Source organism: Strigops habroptila, chromosome 15, assembly GCF_004027225.2.
Source record: "Strigops habroptila isolate Jane chromosome 15, bStrHab1.2.pri, whole genome shotgun sequence".
Classification (NCBI taxonomy): domain Eukaryota; kingdom Metazoa; phylum Chordata; class Aves; order Psittaciformes; family Psittacidae; genus Strigops; species Strigops habroptila.
In genome coordinates, this window is record NC_044291.2 from 11521243 (window position 1) to 11540230 (window position 18988).

At 58.5% G+C, this 18988-nt stretch overlaps 1 protein-coding gene across 1 annotated transcript in view; it reads left to right on the forward strand.

Annotated features, from left to right (window-relative positions):
• Positions 1-16379, forward strand: part of EXD3 (exonuclease 3'-5' domain containing 3) — a 292767-nt gene extending 276388 nt beyond the window's left edge. The window contains exons 20-21 of the mRNA XM_032920298.1: positions 3720-3813; positions 12826-16379. Coding sequence (XP_032776189.1) covers positions 3720-3813; positions 12826-13139 — 408 coding nt within the window. The 3' untranslated portion in view covers positions 13140-16379. The remainder of the gene's footprint in view (positions 1-3719; positions 3814-12825) is intronic.
• Positions 16380-18988: the final 2609 nt, after the last annotated feature.

Below are 18988 nucleotides of genomic sequence, written 5' to 3' on the forward strand. Positions count from 1 at the left end.
CCAGGCACAGAGGAGACTGAGATGTTGAGGGGTTGATGTTGTGTAGGGGACATGTTTGCTGCTGGGTCATAGCCCCTGCTGCAGCAGTGGCAGTGTTCCGAGGTGCCACCACCTCAGATGGTGGCTCAGAAGCCACCATCTCACTGCCAGGGAGATTTTTGCCCTTACGTCCACCCCACTCCATGGGGGCCACAACTAATCCTGCCGTGGTAGATTCAGAGAAGCCAAACCCTCCCAAGGAGGAACAACCCATCCCATTCCCAGCAGAGAGGCTCCCCACTTCCCTACCCTTAAACAACAGCAAGACCCATGCAAAAAACTGCTCCACATCCCCGGGTGGTGACATGTGGATGCAGAAGGCTGTGGAGAGCCATGTCCCAAGGCAGGGGCTGAGCATGGAGCCTGAGGCCACCACTGGCCCCTGCATGGCAGTCATCCAGCCCGGCCCTGCTCGCTGCATCTCCTCTGGCTCGTTTTGGCAAGGCATTAGAACAATTAACTGCAATTTTTTATTACCGCTAATTGGCGCTGCTCTGAGTGGCTGATCTGGCTCCTTCTCCCTCCCCGTGCTGTGGGGAAGCTGAGGCGGTGAAGGCCTGGAGGCTGGGAGCTGGCGTGGGGCACAGAGCCCCATGGCAAGTGTCTGGCAGCCCCAAGGGAGTGGGAAACGCCAGGTTATCCCTGGGCTCCCAGAGCAAACCCGGCCCAGGGGTTGCCCCTAGTTTACAGTGGAGATGAATTTTGGAGAAGCAGAGAAGTTTGCCTGAGGTCACTCATTGCACCTGAGAGGGAGCCAGAAGCCCCTCCTGCCCGGCAAGCTGGCACTGAACTGCCACGGCTGGCCGTTAAGGTGGATTTTGGGGTTGTAATGGAGGGGAAATGAGGCTATGCCCACACAGGGTGCATGTCCATGCCTGGCAGGGAGGACTGTTTGCCCACTGCACCCCTGCTGCACCCATCCTGGTGGCAGCTCGATAACAGAGTGGTTTGGGACCTCTCTGGGAGCATCTGACACACCCCAGTGCAGCCAGTGCTGCTGCTGCCCCACATCTCTCCCAGTGCCAGGCTGAACCCACTGTCCATGTGCAGCCCCCTCCCCATCAGCACTACCCTGCGGGAGTGGGTCCAGCCCGGGCAGAGCCTGGCACAAATGCCTGGGAGCTGCCCAACCCCAATCCCTGCCTGCTGCAATCCCACCCTATGAGCCACACCAGGGATTTGGATCCCTGCCAGGTGGTGACACCCATGGCTTCAGGTCCAGCCTGTGCAGGCTCAAAGGGACCATCCCATCCCTCAGCATCAGCACTGGCTCCACAAGCAGCATCAGGGCCTGTCCAACAGCTGCAGGTGACATCAGTCCCAAAAGAAGGAGCCCATCCATCTGTCTCCTTCCCTTCTTATCGCTGGATCTGTCTGTGCTCCTCTCCCTTTTTTCTCAGCCATCTTTCAGGATGGAACAGGCACAGCTGAGCTGGTGCAGAGCTGAGGGAAGGGGAGGCAGAGATGTGAAAAGGAGCCAGTGAGCTCCAGTCCTCATTCCTCCAGGCAGCTGAAGCCTGGAGGGATCAGATCCAATGGTATTGAGTGGCCACTGTGGGTTACAGTGTGGCCAACCCTTGTGTGAGGCTGGCAGTGAACTCCAAAGTGGCATCTGCTTCCTGATGGGGTAACTCCCAGCGGCTGATGTGGCTCTGCAGAAATTCAGGTTCACTCAAATGAGAGAATCTTTCTGCTTCCCTGGGTCTCCCCTGACTCCAGTCCCCAGGTGCCAGGGTTTGAATGTGAGTGTTTTGCCCTGCGCAGGGCAGGGAGCTCACTCAGCCCCTGCAGCCTCCAGCATGAGCAAGGGGCAGGCCATGAGCCAGAGCAGCGTGTGGTGGTCTGACCCGTGTCTGCACGAGCGCGAGTGCTCTGATGCTTGAGTGCAAATCAAGGATTGCTGCAAAATTCCCTATAAGAAGTGATGCAGCAGCTTCCATGTCATTTGGGTACTTTCAAGATCACATCTTGTCCATCTCTGTCTGTGCTGCTGCTCCATGGGTCTGGAGCAATATGGCTTCAGGGACCTGAGCCCAGGTAACCTTTTATCATAGAATCCCAGACTGGTTCGGGTCGGAAGGAACCTTACAGCTCACCCAGTTCCAACCCCCTGCCACGGGCAGGGACACCTTCCACTAGAGCAGGTTGCTCCAAGCCCCTGTGTCCAACCTGGCCTTGAACACTGCCAGGGATGGGGCAGCCACAGCTTCTCTGGGCACCCTGTGCCAGCGCCTCAGCACCCTCACAGGGAAGAACTTCTGCCTAAGAGCTCATCTCAATCTCCCCTCTGGCAGGTTAAAGCCATTCCCCTTGTTGTGTCCCTACAGGCCCTTGTCCAAAGCCCCTCTCCAGGTTTCCTGGAGCCCCTTTAGGCACTGGAGCTGCTCTAAGGTCTCCCCTTAAGGAGCCTTCTTTTCTCCTGGCTGACCCAGCCCAGCTCTCTCAGCCTGGCTCCAGAGAAGAGCTGCTCCAGCCCTCGCAGCATCTTCAATTTATGGCCAAATCATGCTGGGGCTGGGGAGCGTGTGCTGGTTGTGTGGCGGCTGCTGGTGGAAATAACCTTCCTCCAGCTCTACCCTGCAGCAGGGACATGGTGCAAGCTCATTTTCAAACAAATCATCCTCCCCTCGTGCTCCCCCAGGCAGCTGTGTGGGAAGAAGGGGCATCGCTGTAGCTGGCTGTGAACCCAGCACCGCTGCAGCCAGTGCACCGCAAACCAGCGGAGCAGCCGCAGGCCCGCGCCGGGGCCTTCTCTGGAGGTGCAAAAGCCTCTCTGGTTTCAACAGGCTTCGGAGCAAGGCCCCAGGCAGGGAACGTGTTCTAGTGGGTGAAGTTCTGCACCTCTCTCCCTGCCTGCCTTGGGTGCAGCGTGCTGGAAATGCTCTGCTAGCAGAAAACAGCCCCTAAGAACAAATAGCTGATGAGAGGTGTTGCGGCACATCCCAGCACACAGCTCCAGTCTGAGCAGGGAGAGGAGAGCGAAGCTGTTGGGGAGCTGGGTGTGTGCTCCCCGGGAGATCTGGTGTCCGCTGCTTTTGGGTGCAGCCCAATGCACCCAGCTTGGGTGCTCCTCAGCGGGGGTTTAGGTTGCTCCTTGAAGGGTTTGGGTTCCTCCTTGAGGGGTTTGTGTTGCTCCTTGAGGGGTCTGGCTCCCCAGCAGCCAGCACCCAGCATGTGCAGATGCTCAGAGACTTCTCTGGGTGCATTTTGGCAAACCAAAGGTGAAGTAGAAAATGTCACTTGGTGCTCATGGTACTGTGGCAGAACTGTTCTGAGTGGAGCGAGTCAAGACCCCAGCATGTCTCGGGGTCTGCAGCCATCCTCCAAAGCTTCTATGAGACAAGGGAGGACAAATCTTGCTTGATCTTTGAAGGTAACCTCCATTGCTGGTGTTTCTGGCATTGTGCAGGGCTGGGTAGTGAGGACTACCTGGGGTGGGCAGCAGCACCATCAGCCTGGCATGAAGATGTGGCTAAGCACCGTAAAGATGGAGCGCCTCTGGAGAGGAGGTTCTTATGGCTTGTGAACCCCAAAATTTGTGTCTGGTGCCATTCTGCCACCCGTCTTGGTGGACAGGCCTTGCCCCACATTCTGCCATGATGCCCAGCCTCTGGGGTGGCAGGGTATGCTCAGGGAGCACAGACACCATCTCACTGACCTCCCTTTCTCTCTTCTTGCAGGTGTGCAACTGCGACAAGTACCTGAAGGTCTCGAGGGAGAGGATGAGGCAGCTGGTGGAGGGCAGCAGTCAGGCGCCGGGGGCCGGTGGCGCAGGTAAGTGGGGGGGTGCCCATGGTGGGAGCGATGCTCTGACCCCAACCCCTGCACCCCCACCTGGGATGCGCTGCCCTGGGCAGAGTGGGACCATCCCACTTGGATGGGGGTTCTCTCAGAGGGAAGAATGGGGTCTCCTGACACCACCCTGCTGCTGGGTGCAGACCCACAGAGTTCCTCAATCCCGTTTTGTGCTTGTTGCTTGTTGAGCTTGTGCATGCTGAGTGCCCCTCCCAGCCCTCTGCCCCGGCCACCCCATACTGCCCTGTGAGGAACTGGGTTGTGCATGGGGTTCTCAGCGCAGGGTGGTTTGGTGACACGCCAGCAGTGGCTCAAGTGGCAGCCTAAGGTCACCAGTGCTGCCTGATGTGGAAAGCTCAGCCTGAGCTGTGAGATGCCTCCTGGCTGGCGCTCCGGATGGTGCCTCTCACCTGCACGGTGCCTCTCAAACTAGGTCAGGCTGCGGGAGTGAGTCAGAGCCGCCTGCCTGGCGGGCTCCAGAGGGAGGAGGGCTCCTCCATGCAAGACCATGTTGGACACAGGGGCTTGGAGCAACCTGCTCTAGTGGAAGGTGTCCCTGCCCGTGGCAGGGGGTTGGAACTGGATAAGCTTTAAGCTCCCTTCCAACACAAACCAGGCTGGTTCTGTGCCCTGCCCTAAGCGGTGCTGACCTGTGCACACTCCTCCCCACAGGGATCCGTGGTTTGTTGGTCAGCGACACCCACCACAGGCACAACAGGGTGGAATGTGCCCCTCTCACTGCTCTGCCCCAGCGCGGACTCTGCCCCAGCCCTCCTGTGTTGTTTGCTGTGCCTCAGTTTCCCCATCTGCTTGACAGGAGAGAGCCATGCGAGAGCAGCTGCGGGTGCTCCCAGCCGGCTGTGGCTTTGCTGGGAACTGCACGTGCGGCTCTGGGGTTGAGGGACGTGGTGGGGCGGCTTTTCCCATGTGCCGGTGGCCTGGGAGCCCGAGCGGCCACGGCATCCTCCGCAGCAGTTCCTCTGGTGAGGGCACTGCTGTGTGTATCCAGCGACCAGCCAGGCCTGTTCAGCCAGTTACAGAGTATGGGAAATAGAAATGCTGTGGTTTGTGTTCAGTGTGTGAGCTGTTTCCCCTTCCCCCTTTGGGCTGGGGATGATGGAGCTGGCGCGTCTCACATGGCGCCATTGCTGCTCCATGTGGAGTCTCCAGGGACCACCTTTTTTACCCTTTACACCAGGTCTGCAACACCCCATGTCCCCATCGTGCCATGCAGCCTCTCACTGGGTCCTCCATGTCCCTGGGGGTCTCACAGGGAGGGACCCGACTGCTGCACCAGCCACATCAGGCACGACCTGATTGGGGAGCATCCTCCGATGAGGATCATCCTCCAATGAGGAGCAGTCAGGGAGAGAAGATGCCACATCATCCTTGGAGAGTTGGTGTTTTGCTGCAATGGGCACATAAAATAGAAGCTGTGATTCCTGGGCACCCGGCCCAAAGTGAGGACCCCTGGGGACTTGCCAGGGGGGGTTCCCTGTGCCCCAGGGCTCTGGTCATCCTGGGGTTTCCATCTCTAGCTACATTCTTCTGGAGGCTGCAGGGATTGTGAGCATCAGCAGGACCTCAACTGGGTTATCCTCAGAATGTCCCACTTTGGGTCAAGTTTTGTGGAAGAGAAACAGGGGAAGGGGGTGATGACAATGTCCTGCCTTGCTTGGTGGGGACAGCAGTGGCAGTGGGACAGTCTGGGCAGCCAGAGAAGTGAGTTCATGAGGAAAATCTCAGCCATTCCCTGATTTCCTTCACGTTTTCCTTCTGGAGGGGGCTGGTGGCAGGGACCAGCTCTGCCCTCAGCCATGGCCCAACGCGTGGTGTTGCAGTTCAGCACACGGAGTTCAGCACCCACAGGCCCCAGCTGCTCACACACACTGGGACTGACTCCTGATCCATGACTCCAGGCCATGTCATCTCATTCATGTCACCGCACATGGATTAACCATGCCAGATGGACCATGGACTGTGGCAGCAGAAAATGCCTTTTCCCTGCTCCTGCTTCCAGCAAGGAGGGTGCCTCCTCCTGAGGGAGGCTTCACCTCCCTGGGAAGGAGCAGGCAGGTACAGCAGGAGCTGTGGATGCTGGGGCACCCCTCAGCTGTGGATGGGATGGATCCTGCAGGACCAGCCTGCGGCTGCCCGGGTGCTCCGAGCCCAGGTCCGGCTAGAGCCGGCCTGGGGCTGCTCACGTGCTGACTGCAGAGCCCAGGCCCGTGTGCCGCTCCATTTGGCTCCTGGATTTTTATGGCAGGGCTTCCAAGTGATGAAAGGCAAATTATTCATCCTGTAATAGCTCACTCCAGCTCACACCTAGGACTTTCCCAGGTCCTAGGGAACGTTTTCCCTGACACAGCCTCATTTTCCCTGCATGAGGGCTTTGAAGGAAGTGCAGGAAACAGCTTCAAGCCCAGACAGCTTTGCCCTGTGATGCCTTTTTCCCAGTTGGATGCTCTGAGAAGCTCAGGTGCCTGGAGCAGATGGGATGGGGCAGAGAGAGGCTGGGGGTCACCACGTGGCGCAGGCAATACCTTGCGGGAGGCTGTTGGCAGTGTGTGGGCTCTCAAATGACCCAAGGGGATGGATGTGTCACAGGTTCTGGCTGGGGTAAGCTTCTTGCTTAGTCAGTGTGGTAAAACCTGCTGGCACAGGGCCTGGTGCTCAGGGGATGCTCTGCCAGGTGAAACCTGGTCCCTGGGAAGGGCAGAAATGGAGCACATTCGATCTGGTTGGGATTCACCCAGCAGAAGAGGCTGTTTTAATCATAACATCACCCCTTGCATTTGAACCATTTTGTAAAACATGAAAACAACTGGTCCTGCTTTCCTTTGGGCTGCACTGCTCACCAGGCACACCGGAGCCTCTGCTCCGTGCTGGAGAGAGGTGGAGGAGCAGGAACAGCAGCCGGGGTGCTCAGGGCCCCCAGTGCAGCACCCTGGGGAGCTCCAGGCTGGGGGAGCATCCTCCCTGACCAGCCAGCAGAGCTGGTGCTTGAGACCAGTGAGATCTGCACTACCCATCTTCTGCTCCAGCATCGCATCCCACAGGGGCAGGATAAGCCCCATCAGCCCTGCAGGCAGCTGGAGGAGCAGTGGTATGGGGCTGGCATGGGGCTGGCAAGGCTCCCACCACCACCACCAGCCTGAGCGGTGGCTCGGGGTCTCTTTCCTTGCCCTTAGCTCCACAGGGCAGGTGCAGGCAGCGGGAGGAAGAGCTGCAAGATCACAGCGTGGGGAAGGCTGCACCATGGCTCTGAGCCAGGGTAACACCAGAACAGTGCCAGGTCCCTCTGCTACAGCCACTGCACTGGCTGAGGGCACAGGCTGGTGGCACCTGATTCCCTTCACCAGAGCTCTGATGGACTCTGGAAGAGGCCACTGCATGTTCAAAGCCTGAAGGCCGGATGCAAGTTTTTTCCTGATGTACACAGCGTTTGGCTTTGCTGTGAGCATCCTGCCTGTCTTATTGCCGTGTGGGAAGGGTGGGTGATCCCTGTGCTGTTGCAGGAGCAGCCTGTGCACACTCACTGCCTCACACCAGACCCAGCACGTGGGAAAGGCCAAGGCATCTCAGATGCCTTGAAGGTCTTTTCCAACCTGGTTGATTCAGTGATTCTATGGACGCTCTGGCAAGGAGGCTGGGACTCTCTGGTGCTCCCGTCCCGCACTGGGTGCGGGACCAGTGGTGTTTGCTCCCACAGCAGCACAGGAGATGACGGCAGCTGAAGATGCCTCTTGCCTTGAGCTCATCTTCCCTCCTCCGCCCTGGGAATGTCTTAAGATTGTGGCCGGGGCTGCTGCAGCCCTGAGTTGCGCAATCCCGGGTCCTTTGTCCTTTGCTTATCAGCCTTATCAAGGAGGAAAAGATAACCAGGCATCTCCAGCGCCCTGCAATCCAGTGCGTTTCTCAAGCTCGTAACAACTCTTATCCCGCTCGATCTCTCACCACGGCCAGGTTTCCCATGCTCTTTGTACTCCAGGAATGCTCCCAGGTCTCTCTCAGCCTTTACGAGGTGCTTTCTCCAACACACCTCCGCCTCAGTTGCCCAACGAGGGCCAAGCCTCCCGTGTGAGGCTGGATGGAGCGGCTGCAGGAGGGCTCTCATTGCACAACCGCTGCCAGGCCCCAGTGCAGCTCCTGCTGCAGAGCCGCAGGGCGAGGGCCAGCGCCAGCCGGGACCCGGCTCCTGCCCCGGGGCCTGGGTCTGAGCTGGTGGCGCAGCAGGACCCGTGCTACAGACAGGTCCTGGGGGCAGGACTTTGTGTGGGAGCTCCCGGCGGCCCCAGGGGGGTTGCGTTACCCGACAGTGCCCCAGCACTGAGCCCTGCAGGGCTCACATGAGGACAGGCTGTTTGCAGCCACATTTGTGTTTCCAGCACACAAAGGCAGCCCTGACCTCCCTCCGTGTGCTGGGCTGCACCCCATGTGTGAGCAGCAGGTCAGGGAGGGGATTCTCCCCCTCTGCTGTGCTCTGGGGAGACCCCCCCTGCAGTCCTGATCCAGCTCTGGGGCAACAGCACAAGAGGGACGTGGAGCTGCTGGAGCGAGTCCAGAGGAGGCCATGGAGCTGCTGCGAGGGCTGGAGCAGCTCTGCTCTGGAGCCAGGCTGAGAGAGCTGGGCTGGGGCAGCCTGGAGAAGAGAAGGCTCCTGAAGGGGAGACCTTAGAGCAGCTCCAGTGCCTAAAGGGGCTCCAGGAAACCTGGAGAGGGGCTTTGGACAAGGGCCTGTAGGGACAGGCCAAGGGGAATGGCTTTAACCTGCCAGATTAGGGGAGATTGAGATGAGCTCTGAGGCAGAAGTTCTTCCCTGTGAGGGTGCTGAGGTGCTGGCACAGGGTGCCCAGAGAAGCTGTGGCTGCCCCATCCCTGGCAGTGTTCAAGGCCAGGTTGGACACAGGGGCTTGGAGCAACCTGCTCTAGTGGAAGGTGTCCCTGCCCATGGCAGGGGTTGGAACTGGATGAGCTTTAAGGTCCCTTCCAGCACAAACCAATCTGGGATTCTGTGAAACCGGGACTGTGCGGTCTAGGAAAGGGGAATGGACACAGCTTCAAAGGAGGTCTGCCCTGATCCTGCTCTGTCCTGGCTTCCCAGGCCCTGCTGCGCCCCCCATCCCACAGTGGGGTGTCCCAGCGCTGTCCCAGTAATGCTGACCCAGGACCTCATTGCAACTGACAGAACAGGCTGTAGGGGCTACAGGTTACCAGTATCACCATCACAGTGGCTTTTTAATATGACCCCTGCACCATTAAGGGCCTCTCCGTGGGCAGGGAGTGGTGCACATCCCCCTGCCCACTGCAGGCAGCCTGTGCCCTGTCCCACATCCCTCCTACGGGTCTCAGCCCCCAGTCCATGAGCAGCACCTTGCAGTGGGGCACATGGAGCTGCAGCTCCTGGCCCATCCCTGACTTCCCTGTGGCTTTTGGGGCACGTCACTTTGCCCACCACAGCCCCCCTATTCAGTAGTTCCCATCCAGGATTCACGTGGGACCATCCGCTGAGTGACCGCAGGGTGCCCAGATGCTGCCGTGCCCTTGGAGCACACAGCCCTGCTCTCCAGGGTGAAGGTACCACCAGGAACTATGCAGTGCCCCAGCACATGAGATGAGGCTTTGGCGTGGGCCTTTCCCACTGTCTGGGGCTGGGGGCTGACACAAAGTGGTCCCCCCTGGGCTGATGGGGCTCCTGCTCCCTGCACCTTGCAGAGCATGGGGCCAGCCCAGCTCTGGGGTGCATGGCAGTGGCTTTGCCACAAAGCAGGGCCACTGTAGAGGTGACAAGTGCATCCTGTGGGCTGCAGAGGTGGGATCCCACCACTGAGAGTGGCCCTGTTCAGCCCAGGGAAGAACCTGATGCAGAAACAAGCAGAATTGGGGTCTTGCAGCATCCCCTTTCCCTTGGACATGGCAGCACTCACTGGGCAGTGAGACATGTCCATGGGTGGGAACAGCAGCGGTTTGTTCCCACGGGTGAGCAGGGGCTGGAGATGTGAGCAGCAGCACGTGTGAGGGCAGGAGGAGGTGGCTCTGTGCTGAGCAGGGCTGCAGCTGGGGGACCAGCATCATCCTTGCTGCCCATGGAGCAATGGGGCACCAACACATGTGGGTGCTCAGCCCCTGGGTGCTGGGAGGCTGCAGGGCTCAGCCCCCCCACTGGAGCTCTGTCACCCCCAGGGTGACCCAGGCAAGAGGGGGAGAGGTGAGTGAGAGGCAAAAGGGCTTTTTATTTCTGAGATGTTTTCTAATGGGATTATTAGTTCCCAAGAGGTGTTTCGAATCGATTTGTTAAGGAATCGCTTTCATTTCTCCTCCGCAGAGATGCGGTGGGAACCCAGCCTTTGGTGTGAACCATCACACAGCTCTGGAAGCCACAGATCTGAAACCCTCCTGGCACATGGGAAGGACACGCTTGGCTACCCAGGCCCCACGCACCCCACACATGCCTTTTGCTCCCTCTCCAGCATAGCTCTGGTGTTCAGCATCCATGTGAGGGGGGCTGCAGCCCTGCAGGAGCAATGCAGGATCTCTGCTATCTCAAAGGGGAGGAAAAAACCCTTTTTCAAAAAACCCCCCCTTTTCACCAGGAAAACCCATTTCCTCCTGTGGGATCTGACCTCCTCCTGGTGCAGGTTTCACCCCATGCCTGGCTGGCACCCTATGCCTGGCGCCCAGTGGCCCCTTCACCGTGGCGGCGGCAGTGAGGGGAGCACAGGCAGCTTCAAAAGCCCTGGAAAGAATTTGGTGGGAGGGGGAGAAGGGGTTTTACAAGCTCCCATTCAGAAATGGTCACTTTGAAGTGATGTAGCATTTTCAACCCTTTGAAGAGCCACAATTAGGTGGGGGCTGGTGCAAGTGAAAGGCAAAACTAGTGGGTGACCATCACGGCCTTTCTCTCCCAGGGCTTTTAGGAGATGAACTTTTCCTCCCTGCCTGCCTTTTTCTCACGGGCCCAGGGGGTGGGATTGGAGTCTTGGGGGGGAGCTGGAGGTTTCACCACCCCCCTTGTGAAGGGGGGTCTGCAGTTGGCTTTGCCACCAGCAGCAGAGCGGCTGATGGAGCGTGTCGGAAGAGAGAGCACATGGAGTGCCTGTGCCCTGGCGCTGGCAGGGTTTGGGTGCTGCAGGGTCAGGCCAAGGGATTATTTAGGTTTCCATGAAGGGAACAGATGCTGCAGTGGTGCTGCATCCTGCAGCTTGGCCTCCTCAGCACAGCCAGGCTGAGGCCACCCCACAACATCATGCAGCACAGGGCAGAGGGATCTGCCACCCACTGATGGGATCTGTCCTGGAGGAACCCCTGGGAACAGGGATTCTCCTTTGCATCCTTGCTCCAGCCAGCTCAGGGACCTCCTGAGAGCATCTCCGGGTGCTTCACCATATGCTAAAATTGCAGAAAGTGGGAAAATGAGGTCACTGTTTCCTCTCTAAGAATGGATGTTGTATCCCAAGGAAATGCGGAGGATGAAGGAAAGGCATATCCATGAGAGGGGCTGTGGGATGCCCAGGGCACAGCAATGGTGAGCCCAGCTCTGGGCCAGTGGCTGGGACTGAGCTTGGGCTGCTCGTGTTGCGTCAGTAGGCCCCAAACCTGAGGTTGCATGGTGGTCCAGGGCTGGTCTGCAAAATATCCTGAGAACATCTGCAGTGACAGGCTTGACCCTGCATGTGGCTGTGTCTGCTGGGAATGAGGGGGGACCATCCCCACCAGACTGGGCTCGTCATCTCCTCTGGGAAGATGTGGAAGGTCCTGGGGGGCTCTGAGCTGAGCCTCCCGCAGCTCTCCTGGACTCTGCTCATGCAGTGATGGGTCCGAGCCCTGCCAGGCAGCCATGGGGTCGTTGCTGGAGCAAGGTGGCCATTCCAGGGCTGTCCTCAGCCCACAGTAATCCCCAGCACATCCAAGCTCCTGATGGCATTGGGATGCAGGGAAGAGCCAACTGGGAATATGGGTGTCCCTCTGTCACAGCTGGCTCCCAGCAAGGCTTCCTCTGCTCCTCCAAAGGACAAGCTGGGTGCCCAGAGGTGCTGCTGGAGCGATGCAGGATGCCTTTTGTTGTCTGAAGCGGTGCCTGGGCAGGACAAGGCCCCCCTGCCAAAAAGGAGTCACAGACAGCAGTGACCGCAGCCAGCCCGGCTGCAGCTCCTGATGGATGGGGGCAGCTCAGCCCTCAGCTTCCGCTGCCCAGAGCCGGTGACTGTGGCTGGGGGGAGGCCACGGGGCTGGTGGCACTTGGTGATGGCAGCAATGCAGCCCAGGGCAGGGCTTAGGACACGAGACTGCTCACAGGGCACAGCCCCAGATTGCACCGCACTGTGGCGCTTGCTGGGTGTCATATGCACCCCCATGGCCAGTGTCCTTGGGCAGGCCTGAGAGTTGTAGGTGCCAGGTTGGACAGGGCTTGGAGCAACCTGCACTAGTGGAAGGTGTCCCTGCCTGTGGCAGGGGGCTGGAACTGGCTGAGCTTTAAGGTGCCTTCAACCCAAACCAGTCTGAGATTCTGTGATTCTATGAGCATTGCAGACAGCTATTAATGGTTGGAGGGAGGGTGGGAGGAGGTGGGGTAATTAAAGCAGCAGTAAGGGCTTCCCTTGCTGTTTGCTTGGCCCCCAGGCTGGGGGGGACACAGCCCACCTCAGAGAGAAGCCTCACCCAACCTGCACAGGGAGGCAAAACCAGTACAGCAGAAGCACTGGTGCAGTTACTGGTGCAGACCCACTGCTGCCCAGGCAGCAGCAGGACACAGCAGAGGAGCTGCTGGGCACGGGATGCTACCCGGGTGTCATGCTTAGCGCAGGCAGTTGGTGGGTGCTGGTGGCCACCTTGTCCCAAATTCACAGGATGCTTGCCCCCAGAATGCAGTGCAGAGCCTGGCCTCCCTGCAGGGATGAGAGGCTCCTCACATGGTGGTTAATGCGGCTGAGCACAGATAGCACTCATCACACCAGCGCCTGGTGGTTTATCTGCTGTCTCGTCTCCCCACAGGCTGCCTGGTGAGCTGTGAGGAGAAGCCCCATCGGAGCTGTGATGCTGCCATGTCCGCCCATGGCACAGCGCCGCCCGGCTGCCCCGGACACGCCGAGCGGCTGGAGGGGCCGGTGCTGGTGGGGGGCACAGTGCTGCAGGTCGCTGCCATCCCCCCAGGGGTGCTGGACAAAGCCGAGCTCACCCACTTCTATTGCTGCACCGGCTGCGGGAAGGTGTTCTGGGAAGGCTCCCATTTCGGACGTGTTGTCTCCCAGTTTCGGGATGTTCTTGTCACCAGCAGGGACACGCAGACCATCTATGAGCTGAGTTGAGGGGGGACACGGGGGCTCCACAGTGGGATGGACATAGATGTGGGGCCCTGGGTTTGGGGTGCAGGGCTGGAAGTGGAGGGCTCTCGTTTCAGGGTCTGCGCTGGAGGGGACTGTCTCATTTGCACTGGTGATTTGGGACAGCTGAAAATAAGTGGCCTCCATGAGATCGTTAAACCAGAGGTGGCCGGAGAATGAGGCCTTTGCTTTACTTCTGCCTCCCTCCAGCCTGGGCATGGCAAGAGGGTGGCAGAGCTCTCCAAAATGCCACCCTGGCAGTGCCAACCCCACGGCACCCATCAGGCCCCGGCATCCTTGCTGGGGTGCCAGGAGCTGTGTCCCTGACAGCAGCAAAGGGCAGAGAGCATCTCCAGTGCCCAGCACACTCCCCAGCCTGTGGGACTTGACTTACGCCGCGACCCATCCCCAGCACCCACACTGACCCTGGTCCAGCTCTTCCAGAAGCTCTCCCAGCATTCATAGCATCATAGGCTCATGTAGGTTGGAGAAGACCTTTAAGCTCATCAAGTCCAACCGATCCCCAGCACTGCCAAGGCCACCACTAACCCATGGCACTGAGGGCCTCGTCTACACGGTGTGTGAACACTTCCAGGAACAGTGACTCCAGCACTGCCCTGGGCAGCCTGTTCCAATGCCTGAGCACCCTTTGGGGAAGGAGTTGTTCCTAATCTCCATCTAAACTCCCCTGGTGCAGCTTGAGGCCGTTTCCTCTTGTCCCATCCCTTGTTCCTTGGGAGCAGAGACCTCCTGGCTCCACCTTCCTGTCAGGTAGTTGTAGAGAGCAATAAGGTCCCCCCTGAGCCTTCTCTGTCCTCGAAGGCAATGGGTGGGCACAGGGGTGGATGCCCAGGGGGGCTGAGCACTGCTGTGACATTTACACACAGGCATTTACACACAGGCAGCGCAGAGACTCGCATTCCCTCTCGCAGAGCTCCTGGCCGTGCCGTGCCTTCCCCCCAGGAACATCTCACCCCCCCCTCAGCCCTTGGGCAAAAAACCACTTTTTCCACTTTAGACATCCCTATTTCCGTAAGCTCCTGCCCGGGCTTTACTGCAAGTGACCTTATAAGGTGGCCATCACCATGCTGCACCCCAGCAGTCCCTGTTGAATCCTGGCCATGGCACGACCCCCTGGTGACACTTCCTATGGTCACAGTGTGCCGTTTTGTCCTGATTTCCATCAGAAGATGGCAGAGGGCACCTGTGCCCACCCTGTGCCTGTGTAAGGACCCGTTCTGGCAGGGCAGGGATGCTGAGCCTCCCTGCTTCCCATCAGGACACATTGGGGTGTGAGTCTGGCTCTGGCCAGAAGCAACTACAAGGATCTGTGTTTCCGGGGTGTTTGGAGGGTTATTTTCCTTCTTTCCCTGCACTTGGCTTGGTGAAGCTTGGAGAGAAAGCCTCCTCCATGGCTGAGCATCACCATCACAGCAGTGTCTGTAGGACCATGGTCATGCACCAGTGAGACCCCCCCAGCCCCAGCCGCTGCTCCAGCCATGCTGCGGGGCATTGCTTAGTATTTTGACACTGGCTGCTGCAGATGGGCCCTAAACCCACTTTTTCACCTTCATCCCCTCCTTCTCCATCTCTCACAGTTGGATATCACCCTCAGTGGCATCATTTTTCCATTGATGCTTTCCATTACTCCTCAGTTGTAGACAATATAACCTGAAGAAACTGGTTCATGTCCTGTGTTTCCAGCCCTGCACTCTCTCTAGGCATCAATTTCTTAATTCCCTCTTTATCTAAAATGGGAATTTCCTCTTCACTTTTACCCCCAGGTCATTTTATCATGTTTCTGGTGCAACAGTTTGAGGCCTGGCAGTGACAGCGGAGGATGAACTGTGTTCTGCTGCACTGGCATTGATACAAGGCTTCCCGCAAGTGTCCAGGCCGGGTGGTGGGAGACCTGCAGAAAGGGGCACATGGGATCCCTGCTGAGGGACCCTCAGCACCCTGTTGGGGCGCCCACTGCCCCGTGACCACAGGGTGCTGTGTCTGCCACCCTCAGCCTTGTGCTGTCCTCTGCCTCTGGGGCTTTTCCCATTGTCCCTGTGTGTCCAGGTGACCTGTTCGCTGCCTGTAAGTGGCATGTCCTTATGGTCACACCCCTCTGGTGCTAGCACCCTCGATGCTCAGATCCTCCAGTGCAACCTGCCACCTCATCTAGGAACACTTATGTGCCTTATCATGTCCTTGTGGGCAACCAGAACCCCAGCTCCCCTGGAGCAGCACGTGGGGACCCTGATGAGCGTCCCATGAGCAGAGAGAGGACAAGGTCCTGCTTTGCCGCAGCCCCTCTACAAACCCCAGTCTCCACATGGACTCATCCGTGTGTCAGCATCCTGCCGCGCCGGGGCTTGCTCTGGGAAGCAGGAATGCTGCTGGCCCCTGCGGTGAGAAGTGCTTCATCGATGAACCTCTCCAGACCCTGCCTGTGGGAAGCTCCTGACTCACCCCAACATGAGTCACCCGGGAGCTCAGAGCTGCAGCCCCGCGTGTCCTCAGCACCCCCCAGCACCCCCTGGCACTGCTGGCCTCTGCTCACTAGGTTTGGGACCTGTGGTTTCTCGTCACTGCTGGTGCTTCCAGTGTGGAGGGGCGACTGAGGGGACAATGGGGCTCACTGACCCTGTCCCTTGCACTGGGGAGGCTCCTGGCCACACAGCTGCAGGAAAGAGCCCTTCCCTGTGATCCCTGTGGACAGCAGGGTCCCCTCCCGGCCACCTCTAGCACTTTATCTCGCTGCCACCTCTGTCAGTCTGTGGGAAGCTCTTGTGCCCACCGCCTGGGCTGCTGGCACTTGTGCTGGGGCAGGCTCACCACACTGGGACCTGCTGTAGGAGAACATCAACCATGGACAGACATCAGCAGGTCGTGTGGACATGTGGGCATGGAACAAAACATCTCCCAAAGGGTCTCATCCAGCTCCTGGGGATGGGGGCAGCAGATGAAACCCAGCACAGCACCTCTCTCTTTCTGCTGGCCACAGGCAGGATCTGTGCAGCAAGGTCATGTCCAGTCATAGACACACTGAACATCAAACTCCACATGGGACTCACCTTGCGGAGCATCCAGGAAGTAATAAACTGTCCAATTTTGAATGGTGGATACATATCAAAGGGAATCAAACCAGGTTTCTAATCAATCTGCAATATTGTTTCCCTATCTGGCTACTTAAAAAAAAATATATTAAAAATCCCACTGTCTGTGCCATGCAAATGTTTCACATTTCTTAGGGCAGCATCGAGCCCTCTGTGGGTTTATGGAGCCGTTTGATCATGTTGCAGTGGTGTCACAGGGGTGGGTGGGCTGCCCATGCCAAGAGCCCTTTGATTCCTTTCGATCCCCAGACCACTTCCCCTGCGCTCAGCTCCTGCCCCTGTATTGCAGGATGCGATCAGGGGGGGATCCTGTGATGAAACAGAACAGGGAAGAGTTTTATTATCCTGCCAGCCTGAATGAGACCTGAATGAGCAGCACCCCTGAGCCCTGAGGAATCACACGCTGCATCGGATGTCACGCCGGTTCCTCTCCTCGCCTTGTATACTCCTCGCATATCCTCGGAGCTTGATGGGGACAAGGTGTTTGGCACTCAGGCCAGCTTTAGTTTACAAATGAATATATCAACATTGTTCCTCATCAAGCAGGAATGTGCTTCCCTCCCTTCTCCCCCACCTTATCCCCATCCCCTTCCGAGCAAACTTCCTTCCTCCTTTAATCTGGAGCGGAAACCTCGTTGCTTATTTATTTGACCGGCCCAGAGAAATCAGCTCAGTTTTCCCTGGAGTGACTCTGTGCCTTGAACCAGGGCTGGCCGGTGCCGCAGGCAGCTGATGGGGCAGGGAGGAGGAGGAGGGCGCGGGCTGTACCGCTGCCCATCCTGGATGTGGAGCCGCTCTTCAAGCCGGATGCTCCGATCGAGCTCACAGTTGCTCGGCTGCTGGCTTCAAACAAGCTGGTGTGTTGCTGGGCATGGGCCCAGCGCTGACAAGCCTGAGGCTGGCTGTGAGCTCAGGCCCTTGTGCTGCCCCACACCATGGAGACGCAGCTTCCACAGGCCAGGGGTCACTCCTGCTGGCCCCTCGCTGGGGGTGGGAGAGGAGAGAGGTGTCGGAGCCACGTGAGGAGAGAGATTTGCATCAGGAGGATGTTTGCTCCCTGGGAAATAGCCTGGGACCGGAGCCTCCCATCAGCTGCCAATACGTGGGCATGACTCTCAGGCAAATGAGCTTCTACCCGCTCACCAGGCATGCCTCACTGTGTGTCCCACAGCAGGTATGACCATGTCACCCCGAGCCTGCTTCGACCCCAGGGATGTCCCCACTGGGGTGGTCCCCATGTTGGGTAGCCCCATCCCTGCAGCACCCTAAAGGAGTGACTATGCAGCGCCATCAAACAAGTGGCCCAGGGGATCACGTGTCTCAGGAGATGGGCATTTCCTAGTGTCAAAGCCCTCCACCAACAGGGGATTCAATACTGGAGCTCATCCTGATGGCCCAGGACAAGGTAATTATGGCCCAAAGATGGTGAGGTTGGCCCAGAGGTTGGCCCAGGCTACGTACCACCAAGGTCTCTATCTCCAGCTGACTGTATCATCACCACAAAGTGGGTATTTGGTCACTCCATGTACCAGTTTTCCAGCACCAGAAGCCCTACAAACAATTGCCAGACACATGGAATGATATCAGTGCAGCATAATATGGGCTCAAGCCAGGGCAGTTTGGTACTGAGTGCTCAGCTGCAGCAGGGACATCAGCCAAGGTGATGCCACAGGGTGGCCCAGCAGCACTGGGGACACCAGCACAAGTGAGGGACTCTGCCTGTGTCACCAGGCAGGAGCTTTCCAGCCCTGAGGGTGTCCTAGTTGGTGGCCTCTTGTCCAAACAGCATTTTCGCCATGGAAATGGGGATGCCCCATCCCTGGCAATGTTCAAGGCCAGGTTGGATGGGGCTTGGAGCAACCTGCTCTGGTGGAAGGTGTCTTTGCCCGTGGCATGGAGTTGGAGCTGGATGGGCTTTAAGGTCCCTTCAACCCAAGCCAGTCTGGGATTCTATGATTCTCACTGTCAGATACAGAGGCTGTAGTCTACATCAGAAGAGCTGCAGCATTTGCAGGAGGATAAGGACTGATAAGACAGGATACTGGAATGATTAGAGGCCAAGCTGTGGTGTGACCGCCCAACTTGCACAGCCCAGCAACATGTCACTGCAGCCCCTGCAGCAGTTGGGATTCTCCAGCCCCGGGGCCAGGCAGGCAGGGATGACCCTGCCCATGTCTGCCCCAAGGACAACGGCCATGCACAGGGTTATAGCCTCGTTTGGGTCTCGCTCAGGTTTTAAATCCCATTTGTCATGGGCTGGGAGGGAGGGAACACGCAGAGCAGTACCTACAGTGGCACCTGTGGGAAGTGGCAGTCCCCGACCCACATTCCCGTGGTGGCCCCTGCGGTGTGGGTGTCCCAGGAGGGTGGAGGATCCTGGAGCCTCCCCTTGCCCCCAGGGCTTGCCTGAACCACCCATGAGAGCTCTGCTCCCTGCACAGGGCACGGGGCCCCCACATGTGTGTCCGCACCACACAAGTATGAGGTTTCTCTTGCAAATCCCATCCTCTGCCCACAGGCCAGGCAGGGGCACAGCCCATCCAAGGCACTGCCTGGCTGCTCACGGGGTGTGGTGTGTTCACATTGAGAGCGGGAGGCTGGTCCCACTGCCGTGCCCCTGCTTATGCCCCACTGCAAGCACTGCAGCTCACAGGCAGCACAGAGGAAGGTTTTCCCCTGAGACCCCCCCCCCACAGCCCCTTGCCTGCTGCTCCCCGGCCAAAAGCA